Source organism: Esox lucius, chromosome 20, assembly GCF_011004845.1.
Source record: "Esox lucius isolate fEsoLuc1 chromosome 20, fEsoLuc1.pri, whole genome shotgun sequence".
Classification (NCBI taxonomy): Eukaryota; Metazoa; Chordata; class Actinopteri; order Esociformes; family Esocidae; genus Esox; species Esox lucius.
In genome coordinates, this window is record NC_047588.1 from 18531913 (window position 1) to 18545051 (window position 13139).

The 13139-nt window shown below is 40.2% G+C and overlaps 1 protein-coding gene across 3 annotated transcripts in view; it reads right to left on the reverse strand.

Annotated features, from left to right (window-relative positions):
• grb10b (growth factor receptor-bound protein 10b) overlaps window positions 1-13139 on the reverse strand; it is a 116942-nt gene that overhangs the window by 62825 nt on the left and 40978 nt on the right. For 2 of the 3 annotated variants that reach the window (XM_010896972.3, XM_010896975.4), the window contains one exon: window positions 9813-9909. In XM_010896972.3, the coding sequence (XP_010895274.1) occupies window positions 9813-9909 (97 nt within the window). The remainder of the gene's footprint in view (window positions 1-9812; window positions 9910-13139) is intronic. The other variant, XM_010896973.3, reaches the window with a different exon arrangement.

A 13139-nucleotide genomic window follows, 5' to 3' on the forward strand; every position in this document is an offset into this window, starting at 1 on the left:
AAAAATCTAATGAGGATCCAGAAGCGCAGGCGTTTTCTCTGGGCCAAGGATAATTTAAAATGGACTGTGGCAAAGTGGAAAAGTGTTCTGTGGTCAGACAAATCAAAAATTGAAGTTCAGTTTGGAAAACTGGGACACCATGTCATCCGGACTAAAGAGGACAAGGACAACCCAAGTTGTTATCAGCGCTCAGTTCAGAAGCCTGCATCTCTGATGGTATGGGGTTGCATTAGTGCGTGTGGCATGGGCAGCCTACACATCTGGAAAGGCACAATCAAAGCTGACAGTTATATCCAAGTTCTAGAACTACATTTGCTCCCATCCAGACGTCGTCTCTTTCAAGGAAGACCTTGCATTTTCCAACATGAAAATGCAAGACCACATACTGCATCAATTACAATGTCATGGCTGCATAGAAGAAGGATCCGAGTACTGAAATGGCCAGCCTGCAGTCCAGATCTTTCACCCAATGAAAACATTTGGCGCATCATAAAGAGGAAGGTGCGACAAAGAAGACCTAAGAAAGTTGAGCAACTAGAAGGCTGTATTAGACAAGAATGGGACAACATTCCTATTCATAGACTTGAGCAACTTTTCTCCTCAGTCCCCAGACGTTTGCAGTCTGCTATAAAAAGAAGAGGGGATGCCACACAGTGGTCAACATTTTTCAAGATGTGTTGATGCCATGAAATTTAAAATCAACTTATTTTTCCCTTAAAGTGATAAATTTTCTCAGTTTAAACATTTGATATGTCATCCTTGTTGTATTCTGAATTTGAAACTTCCACATCATTGCATTCTGTTTTTATTCACAATTGTACAGTATCCCAACTTTTTTGGAATCGGGTTTGTATCAAGTCAAGTCAAGGTCATAAAGGGATGGACATGGTCAGAAACAATGCTCAGGTAGGCCGTGGCATTTAAACAATGCCCAATTGGCACTAAGGGGCCTAAAGTGTGCCAAGAAAACATCCCCCACACCATTACACCACCACCACCACCACCACCACCAGCCTGCACAGTGGTAACCAGGCATGATGGATCCATGTTCTCATTCTGGTCACGCCAAATTCTGACTCTACCATCTGAATGTCTCAGCAGAAATCGAGACTCATCAGACCAGGCAACATTCTTCCAGTCTTCAACTGTCCAAGTTGCCTCTTTTTCCTATTTGTATTGGAGATGAGTGGTACCCGTTGGGGTCTTCTGTTGTTGTAGCCCATCCGCCTCATGGTTGTGCGTGTTGTGGCTTCACAAATGCTTTTCCTAATAATCCTTTAGGTGAGTGTATAAATCAATGCATGGACTTGCACCTACTTACCTTGCTGAAATGATCCAGCGATACGTACCTACACGTAATCTACGATCGCAAGATGCAGGCCTTTTAATTGTACCTAGAATTTCTAAACAAACAGCTAGAAGCAGGGCTTTTTCTCATAGAGCTCCACTACTGTGGAATGATCTGCCAATTAAGGTTAGAAATGCAAACTCAGTGCAAACTTTCAAGTTTCTACTAAAAACTAATCTCTACAGCACGGTTTATAATTAGGTGTAGCCTGGCCCAAGGGCGTGAAGGTGACCAGTAAGCTTGATACTGTCCACCCTTTCAGTCTTGCCAGGTGGGCTCTCGTCGCCACTGGGATGCCCTCCCTCCAATGCCTTTCGGGGGAAGAGTCACTGGCTTGTTGTTGTCTCTCTGTTGAGCACTTGTGCAATTGGGCTGTACTCTGCTTGCAGTATACTCGGCCCTCATTCAGGGGGGTTGCAGTTGGTGGGTGTCCCTTTGGTTGATGCCTGGCAATGTGGGTGGATTGATTTCCTGCCTGTTGGGCCCTGTCCGGGGCCTCCCCCGGGTAGGGCCACAGTGTCGCTGGACCCCCTGTCTCAGTTCCAAGGTCTTACGCTGCTATATTATTGTGCTGGGGGATTGGGTCAGTTCTCCTTCCCTACTAAGTTCTCCTTCTCCATTATAAATCATTGTTGATATGAGAAATGCATTTTCTTAATTTTCCCAGTCTCCTCCCGTTTTAAACTTTATGAGGACATGAGGTCATGGTCCACACCTGCGGAGTACCTGGTTTGGGGGGCCCGTTGCTGTCCTTGTCCATCTGGTCATACTTCTGACCTAGTGTACATTTAAACAGATTCTGGATTTAGCCCACATACATTTATTAATTATTCCAACTGGACTCTTAATATCTCACCCGGCACAGCCAGAAGAGGACTGATCACCCCTCTGAGCCTGGGTTCTCTCTAGGTTTCTTCCTAAAATTCGGCCTTCTTAGGGAGTTGTTCCTATCCACTGAAATTCCACACTACTGTTGTTTGCTCCTTGGGGTTTTAGGCTGGGTGTTTCTGTAAAAGCACTTTGTGACAACTGCTGTTGTAAAAAAGGCTTTATAAATACGATTGATTGATTGATCAAAGCGTATAGGTATATATTGTCTGTCAGATTCAGCCAAATTCAGCGACGTTGATTGGATGGCACTTCACATGGACAATGACACAAAACATACTGTGAAAGCAACCCAGGAGTTTTTCAAGCCAAAGAAGTGGAATGTTCTACAATGGCTGAGTCAATCACCTGATCTCAACCCAATCAAGCATGCATTTCACTTGCTGAAGACAAAACGTAAGGCAGAAAGATCCATGAAAAAACAACAACTGAAGACAGCTGCAGTAAAGGCCTGGCAAAGCATCACAAAGGAGGAAACCCAGCGCTTGGTGATGTCCATGCCTTTCACACTTCACGCAAATCAACGTTCTCACAGAACCCAGAAAGAACAAAACCGTGCCTTCAAACATTCACATTGTGTATTTAGTATTTATGATCATCATTGCCTACGAAGAATTCTAAAGTATTAAAAATAAACATTTTATTTATGATTGTGCTAATTTGTCAAATTACATTTGAGCCCCTCTAATAAGAGGACTGTCTATGGAAATGATTGCAATTCCTAAACGTTTCATAAGATACTTCCGTTCACCCCTTTGAATTAAAGCTGACATTCTGCACTTTAATTGCATCTTGGTTGTTTCATTGCAAATCCATTTTGTTGGTGTACAGAGCAAAAATTATTAAAATTGTGTCAGTGTCAAAAATGTTCCTGACCAAACTGTAAAACTGTTCTAGCATCCCATTTGGTTCTAGCACCCTCATTAATTACATGCCATTTCTAATACAAGGTTCTTCTAGCCTTAATGCTAGAAAGATCTACAACTTATGTTTCTCACAAGCCAGCAAACTGCTTTGAAGTCATTGTTGCAAAAGAATTAACAGTCTATTAAAATTCTGGGCTACAGGCCTACTGTAGTTGGACAAGGATATCTAAACATAGCCTAATGGTAGTAAGAGGCAGCCTAAAAATCATTGAGTTATAGAATTTTTGCATTGGACAATCAGAAAATGTTCATAATATATTTGAGGTAACACTGAAATGAGTATTTGCAAATATTTATTAACCAAAAAATTATTTGGGTCCATACAAAAGCTCATATTAAAACACAATTGGTCAAGCGAGGCCAGACCAACTTCTGGTGTCAAATGGAAAAAATGCAGCCTCCCTACTGAGTGTCACTAAAAGATGATCATCTTAGGGGTGTGCCGATCTCATCATACTTGTATCCTAGATTCATATCTTTATCCATGCGAATAATAGCTTTTACCTGAAAGTTCAATACAACTTGTCACCAAATTAAATGCCAGCTTATAAAAGTGGGTTTATAAGCTAGCAGTGTCATCATGATCGATATAAACTTTGCATATTGCAGCAGTTTCCTGTGAAAATTTACTTATTTTAAAATGTCTTAGTGATGGAAAATGATTTTTGTGTCAAAGTTGGCAAATTCTATATTTAGTTGAATTCCAACTATAACAATAACTAAAAAAACTAGCTGAAACAAGACAAGCCCAACGAAAATTAGATAATGGTTATTCATTGTTTAACATGTATTGATGACAAAAGTGCAAATGTCAATGATCACTTGCTTTAAGTACAAGCTTATCCCTAATTGAAAATGCATTTCTATCCAAATAACTTGCCACTTGAAGGCTCTGGCATGAATTTAGCATTGGGGAATTTGAGGTTGTTGGCAATGGACTACAAAAAACAACAATTGATGTGAAACCTAAAGATTAATTTGCCACTGTGTTAATGAAAAATTATGAAATAAATCTTAAAAGTTAAGGAAAATTGTCTATCACATGGCTTGTTGAAGAGGGTGGGAGACATGACATGGAGATCTTGAGATGTGACAAAGAGTTCAGAAGGATTGAAGGTAAGACGGGAAACATGGGGTCGATAAGTGATGTGAAAGGAACCAGTGAAGCCATTTTTTCAGAGTTTACCCAGAGTCAGTATAGACTATACAGAGCTACCCTGGGTACCAGTGCAAACCCCCTGAAGACAGGACTCACAAAGAAAGGGGCAGACAAACACGCACGTACTGTAGACAGGCAGACATAGAAAAACATAAACAAAAACATAACTGAAAGAGGCTAAGGAAAAAGACAGGACTGAGTACATTAAGTTATGAAACCTAATATGGTGAGACTTTTTATGATTTCAGTGGTGCTACAGTCTGCTGTCTGATAAAGCATCTTTCTCACCACCCCTCTATTGTGGTCTAAAAATCTAAATCCATAAAGCCAGTATAATCAAACTAACAAGGCCTCATGAGCAGGTAGGGGTATTGTCTGGTATAATGCAGCCGATGGAACACCAGAGAGAAATGCAGAGCAGAGTACAGTTCTAGTTAAAACATACAACTGGGGAATGGGAAGGCTGCAGTAGAGAAAGACAGAAATGAGAGAGGGAGAGAGGCCGGGAGGAGAAAAAGCTAAGCAAAAATCAAAGCCCAATCAGGATTAGTAGAAGACTGGTCTTGGGAAACACGTAATCAGTTTAATCAGTGTATTTCATTTACATCACCTAACATAATCTCAAAAGTGCCACCCTCAACAGCACTTAAACCTTCTCTTTCATCTGAGGAATGCATGCTTGCTTGGATATTGGCTGTCCCAGATTTCATAAAAACCAGCGTGCCAGGGCTGCAAGCCAGGGTCTGTGACTCTCAACAAAGCATAAATGGAATCACTTCAGGATCTGGACTTACTAGTTCACCTCTCAACCAAAAATTTATTATTGAAGTGCATTAGTACCAAAGATGGGATTTCTTACTTCACAACGTTTATCGTCTGGGAATGGTAAGGCCTGGCACTAAGGAAGACAAATCCATACTGCCAACTGCCCATAGCTTAGACCCATAGCCCAGCCACATGCCTGAGACCCATAGCCCACACCTGAGGCTCACGCCCCAGGCCCACCACTGAGTCTTCAACTGTAGTAAGCTATATGAAGGAGAAACGTATGGCGGCCGTGGCAAAGGAGAATGATATGGATGTGGTGGTGGGGTGGGGCTGGATTGGGCCTGCCATGTCTGGATCAAAACAACACTGCTAAGTAGGGGCCCCTCAGCCTATAGCTCCTTCCAGATCCAGTCCCAAATGGCTCCCCATTTCTCTTTATAGTGCAAGGGTGGAGAATGGTAATGAAAGCATGCTACTCACAAACATCCTAGCCAGAATAGCAGCAGCAGTGTCCCAAATGGCAAACTATCATTACAGTTTGCTGCTTTCAACAAACGCCCATAGACCAAACCCATTCCCTATATGGTGTACTACTTTGGACCAGGGCAGAGCCCATAGGCAGCCATTTGGGGCTCAGGCTGCACTGTTTATCTGACCCCCTCTCACTTTCTCTTCCACCTGCTTGGCCTGGCCTCTCTCAGAGGAACGTGGGAGAGGGGAGAAACCTTTTCATTTCAAGAAAGGGGAGAATCCCATTAGGTTTCTTTAAGAACAGGGCCTAGGAACCCCAAGCCATTACTCAATGCATTACAAAGTCTGTATGATAAACTTCTCATAATAACCCAACACCAACCACACAGCCCCAGGTTTGCCAGAAGGAGAAATTAGGAGGGGACAAAGTATATAAATGTCTAGAAAGAGGACGTTTGGGTAATTCTTTTTATTTATTTATTTTTACATTTTGTGTAAAATACAAGTCATTTTCAACCCTAGCAGTGTCTGTACTACTACTGGACTTGAGTTGTAAATGGTAGAAAAATGAAGTAGCTTAAGACGATGGTAGGACAACAGCAGTGCAGACACAGGCAAAGGTATCATACACCAGTCTATGAACTAGTTTAATATAGTACCTTTGTATGTGATGATAAATCATATCCCTCTATTAAAAAAAATATACAGCAGAAACTTTACTCATAAACCTATACTAAGCTGCTTCAATCCGGTTCATTCCTAAAATATCGAATTATGCAGGGGGCAGTTTGAACAAAAGCCTGTGTGTTCTTTCTGGCCTAATGAGGTTTATAACCAACACACAAAGTAACCCTCAACTCTATTAAAATACAATAAGCACATAAGTGTGGGTTTTGGGGGAAATTTGTTCCAAACGATAGAGAGGATTACACAACAACAATGCCATAACACCAACAATATACAGTGGGGAGAACAAGTATTTGATACACTGCCGATATTGTAGGTTTTCCTACCTACAAAGCAAGTAGAGGTCTGTAATTTTTATCATAGGTACACTTCAACTGTGAGAGACGGAATCTAAAATAAAAATCCAGAAAATCACATTGTATAATTTATAAATAATTAATTTGCATTGTATTGCATGACATAAGCATTTAATCACCTACAAACCAGTAAGAATTCCGGCTCTCACAGACATGTTAGGTTTTTTTTAAGAAGCCCTCCTGTTCTCCACTCATTACCTGTATTAACTATACCTGTTTGAACTTGTTAACTGAATAAAAGACACCTGTCCACACACTCAATCAAACAGACACCAACCTCTCCACAATTGCCAAGACCAGAGAACTGTGGAAGGACATCAGGGATAAAATTGTAGAGCTGCACAAGGCTGGGATGGTCTACAGGACAATAGGCAAGTAGCTTGGTGAGAAGGCAACAACTGTTGGCGCAATTATTAGAAAATGAAAGAAGTTCAAGATCTCCCTCGGTCTGGGGCTCCATGCAAGATCTCACCCCGTAGGGCATCAATGATCATGAGGAAGGTGAGGGATCAGCCCAGAACTACACGGCAGGACCTGGTCAATGACCTGAAGAGAGCTGAGACCACAGTCCCAAAGAAAACCATTAGTAACACACTACGCCGTCATGGATTAAAATCCTGCAGCGCACGCAAGGTCCCCCTGCTCAAGCATACGCAACTTCCGTCTGAAGTTTGCCAATGACCATCTGGATGATCCAGAGGAGGAATGGGAGAAGGTCATGTGGTCTGATGAGACAAAAATAGAGCTTTTTGGTCTAAACTCCACTCGCCGTGTTTGGAGGAAGAAGAAGGATGAGTACAACCCCAAGAACACCATCCCAATCGTGAAGCATGGAGGTGGAAACATCATTCTTTGGGGATGCTTTTCTGCAAAGGGGAAAGGACGACTGCACCGTATTGAGGGGAGTATGGATGGGGCCATGTATCACAAGATCTTGGCCAGCAACCTCCTTCCCTCAGTAAGAGTGTTGAAGATGGGTCGTGGCTGGGTCTTCCAGCAAAACACACAGCCAGTGCAACTAAGGAGTGGCTCCGTAAGAAGCATCTCAAGGTCCTGGAGTGGCCTAGCCAGTCTCCAGACCTGAACCCAATAGAAAATCTTTGGAGGGAGCTGAAAGTATGTATTGCCCAGCGACAGCCCCGAAACCTGAAGGATCTGTAATTGTATGATCTCTGTAATTGCAAACAAAGGTTTCTGTACCAAATATTAAGTTCTGCTTTTCTGTTGTATCCAATACTTATGTCATGCAATAAAATGCAAATGAATTACTTAAAAATCATACAATGTGATTATCTGGATTTTTGTTTTAGATTCCGTCACTCACAGTACCTATGATAAAAATTACAGACCTCTACATGCTTTGTAAGTCGGAAAACCTGCAAAATCGGCAGTGTATCAAATACTTCTTCTCCCCACTGTATGTTTCCTATAGAGCTTCTGATGTCATAAACATTGTACCATGGATTAGAGACAATCCGTTATCAAAGGATTTGTATTATTAATACTACTTGGGGTTTAAGGCCTGGTGTTTCTGTAAAAGCGATTTGTGACTACTGCTGTTATAAATAAATGGGATTGATTGATTGATTGATACTACTTCTACAACTATTAACCGCCATGATAGAGTAGGCCCCGATTACAATTTCCCCAGAGTTGAAGGATTTTAGCTGTTAAAGCATTGAATGGAAAAGTCACAAAGGAAGCACATGGCATGAGCAAAAGGAGGATGCATTTGAACAAGCGGAAGAAAAGCAGGGATCTACAAGTTAGGGTTGCAAAACACCCCATTTCATTTGTTGAGTCAATAAGAACAAGCCGATTTCAAGATTCTTATACACACTGAATTAACAGCATCACAGATTGAAGAAAAATCCAACTTCAGATGAGCAAGAAAATAAAATAAGTTTGTCCAATATCTAGCAACCTCAGCAAGAGATATTAGCCTTTTGGTATTGTAGTAAATGGCTTGACAAGGTAGTAAAACAGGGTCTTTAGCTTGAACAACCTGTGCATTGAGGCAATAGGATTAGACCACCTGTGAGATTTGTAACATGGCTCATACAGCGAGGATGGTGACAGTATAATGGTTTTATAATGACAGTCACAGGGACCAGGTTTTGTGTCAGGTATCCCCCCAATACTTTACATTGGTGTCAGGTGTTGGGCAGAACCATTGAAAGCATGTCCAAGTTGATTTTGATCACAACAATTGGTAAAGACAGCAACAAAGTAGGCGACCATATCTACTTTATATTTATTCAAAGAAATTCCATATGATATTGAATTTAAAAAACTTTGAAATGGATTCTCTTTATCCCCATTCATAAATTGAGCCAGAATCTAGATTACACTGCTCCCCCTTGAAAGTAAAAAAAAAAAAAAAAATGTAATTTCTGCTCCATTTATTTCCATGACAGCACCAAGCTTTCTCATCCACTACCAGACAGTTCAAAAACCTTCCAGCTTTACCTCCCATGCTGGGGCAATATTGTGCGTAAATCTCATGCTCCGATAATCATGGATGAATTTTGTATAGCACAATTAAATTGAAAGTGTAATTATTATGGCACCCCGTGTCTTTATAAATCACCCTTTAAACTGCTGAAATGCTTGCAGCGGAAGAGCCCCCAAATATATATCCCAATCTGAACATAATGAGCAAGGGAGGAAAAAAGACATCTACAACAACCCACCAGCCACACTTCAAAAAGCACACACAATGATTTATTTAACTGGAACAATTCAAAAACAGCAACATTGGTCTGGGAATTAAAATCATATGACAATCAATATAATCTTGTCTTCATAAAAAATAATGATACTGTTTCTTCATTATGCTCTCAAATATGTTGCATCCTAATTCTGGATATTTTAAGACAGACATCAACACTAAAAAGTAGAAACAGGAATATATATAGATGCACAAAGTAAATGGCAATGTGGGAAAATCAGTTCTAAAAAAGTGTTGAGGCACAATGCAAAACCTCTGAACTGATTTGCTCTGATGGCTACCACACTGTAACTTTGTAGATGGTGTGAACCTGTGTAGATCGTGTGTTTGACTGTGTGTGAGAGTAGTCTTGCATTTTGGTCATCTAAATATCTTAAGTGCTGCTCCTGGCAAAATAATTTCATTCTAATGACAAACAGAGGGTAACAAAATATATAAAAAGAATACCAAAAATGTCATATAATTCTAGATGACCAACCTTGATGGTTAGGAGAGTTACGATTGGTTGACTGCTGGAAACTTGGCCCAATCAGATCTGCTGGACGACGATTGGAGGCTCGGTCTACATTGTCCTGCTGAGAAAAAGCCAACAGAGGAGTAATGCAAAAACATCCACACCACAGCATAACTCTAAGATGTATTTGGTCTAATGCAAAGGAACATACATTTAGGTTAAGTATTTAGTACTAGTGTGGGCAATTGTGGTTGAAAATACAATAATCAACTATCTCATGTTTGGCTTGTGTTTGTGCCTCAAAGCAAGGCGGAGGACTACCATTACCTTAGAAAAAGACAGGAGTGCTCAGTTTAAATGGTTCTAATAAAGATTTTATCTTTGGGTCCCAACATCAAAACACATAGTGGGGCAAAAAAGTGTTTAGTCAGCCACCATTTGTGCAAGGTCTCCCACTTAAAAAGATGAGAGGCCTGTAATTTTCATTATAGGTACACTTCAACTATGAGAGACAAAAAGAGAAAATGAAATCCAGAAAATCACACTGTGGTAGGATTTTTTTATGAATTTATTGGTCAATTCCTCTGTAAAATAAGTATTTGGTCATCTACAAACAAGCAAGATTTCTGGCTCTCACAGACCTGTAACTTCTTTTTTAAGAGGCTCCTCTATCCTCCACTCCTTACCTGTATTAATGGCACCTGTTTGAAATTGTTATCTGTATAAAAGACACCTGTCCACAACCTCAAACAGTCACACTCCAAACTCCACTATGGCCAAGACCAAAGAGCTGTCAAAGGACACCAGAAACAAAATTGTAGACCTGCACCAGGCTGGGAAGACTGAATCTGCAATAGGTAAGCAGCTTGGTGTGAAGAAATCAACTGTGGGAGCAATTATAAGAAAATGGAAGACATACAAGATCACTGATAATCTCCCTCGATCCGGGGCTCCACGCAAGATCTTACCCCGTGGGGTCAAAATGATCACAAGAACGGTGAGCAAAAATCCCACAACCACACGGGGGGACCTAGTGAATGACCTGCAGAGAGCTGGGACCAAAGTAACAAAGGCTACCATCAGTACCACACTATGCCGCCAGGGACTCAAATCCTGCAGTGCCAGAAGTGTCCCCCTGCTTAAGCCAGTACATGTCCAGGCCCGTCTGAGGTTTGCTAGAGAGCATTTGGATGGTCTAGAAGAGGATTGGGAGAATGTCATATGGTCAGATGAAACCAAAATAGAACTTTTTGGTAAAAACTCAACTTGTCGTGTTTGGAGGAGAAAGAATGCTGAGTTGCATCCAAAGAACATCATACCTACTGTGAAGCATGGGGGTGGAAACATCATGCTTTGGGGCTGTTTTTCTGCAAAGGGACCAGGACAACTGATCCGTGTAAAGAAAAGAATGAATGGGGCCATGTATAGTGAGATTTTTTTGTGAAAACCTCTTTCCATCAGCAAGGGCATTGAAGATGAAACATGGCTGGGTCTTTCAGCATGACAATGATCCCAAACACACTGCCCGGGCAACGAAGGAGTGGCTTCATAAGAAGCATTTCAAGGTCCTGGAGTGGCCTAGCCAGTCACCAGATCTCAACCCCATAGAAAATCTTTGGAGGGAGTTGAAAGTCTGTGTTGCCCAGCGACAGCCCCAAAACATCACTGCTCTAGAGGAGATCTGCATGGAGGAATGGGCCAAAATACCAGCAACAGTGTGTGAAACCTTGTGAAGACTTACAGAAAATGTTTGACCTCTGCATTGCCAACAAAGGGTATATAACAAAGTATTGAGATTAACTTTTGTTATTGACCAAATACTTATTTTCCACCATAATTTACCAATAAATTCATTAAAAATCCTACAATGTGGTTTTCTGGATTTTTCCCCCTCATTTTGTCTCTCATAGTTGAAGCGTACCTATGATGAAAATTACAGGCCTCTCTCATTTTTTAAGCGGGAGAACTTGCACAATTGGTGGCTGACTAAATACTTTTTTGCCCCACTGTATATAGTAGAGAACGGAAAATCCTGAACATGTTCTATCCTTCAATTGGTAGGGAGTCACTGACATCTAGAAGGGCAGGACATTGATTGTTGTTTTAATAAAAGGCGGTCATGAAAAATTGTCCTGACTATCTAACAGAGAAAATTTGTCAAAAGGACAACAGTTACCAAACACACTCTAAAGACTGAAAATAGCTGGAGAAACCACAGGCCGTTTCAAAACTTGGTGAAACTGCTTTTGACTATTTTGCTCCATACTCTGGAATTCCATTGGGATCTAGAGTTAAATGTTTTAGTGCCCATAAGACATTTTACATTTCATATGAATAAAGATATTTTTTAAAGATATGTTTTTAAATGTGTTTGTTTTTCTTAATGTATGTTGGATATCAATTTTGCTTGTTGTAATACATGGCTCAGCTGTCAAAGAGACCTTGGCAATTTTATTTATCACCAGACGTCCGAAGTAGTAAGCGTTTTGGGGCCAGCTTTCATTAGTGTTTTGAAAACAAAGACATCCGATATAGACAACAGCTTTGATTCTATTTGTAATTCATTATTGAATATAGACTTTATATACATTGTCCACTAATTAAAAGACCTTCAAAATATGAAATACATTAGAAATAAGTCTAATGTTTCATTTATTTTTTCTCTCTGAATATTGGTAATATTGATAGACAATAATAACAGGAAAAATACTACTAAGAAAACTGTAATTAGGAAAAACAAATCAAAGATTTTATAGGACCCCCTTCAGAGCAGTCGATTAACCCTTATCAGACCATGTGTTTTGACAGAAAAGATAGTGCAGTACTTCATATTGTACAAAAATAACCTGAAGAAGCTGCAGGGGAAAGAAAAATGTGCCGAATTGAAAGCTCAAAAAAGTAGCTCATCAGCAGTATAATTTCTTTTAAGTAGTTCTCAAATCCTGAAAGATTGGAAACCCCTGTAATAAGACATTTATGTAAGGTGTTTATTCATCTCTGTTATTGGCCATAATTGTATAGGCTATTAACCACAGTCAGCGCAAGAGAAAATGAAAAACCTATCTAAAAAATGTCATTGTTCTCCTTAAAATGTATTTGTGTGAGCAGAGATTCAATTTAGGATCACATAATCCTCCTTGTTGATCCCTAATTTTCATCTGTGTTCAGTCACTCATCAGTTTTTCAATCTACTGTGCCTTTGAAAAGTAATCAATTTCTCCAGATTTTGTATAGACTTCATAATTTAAAAAAGCCATCAATCTACAGACAATATCCCAAAAAGACAAAGCAAAAACTTTAGAAATGTGTGCCAATTTCCTGAATACGAAGAACATCAAATGTGCATAATTT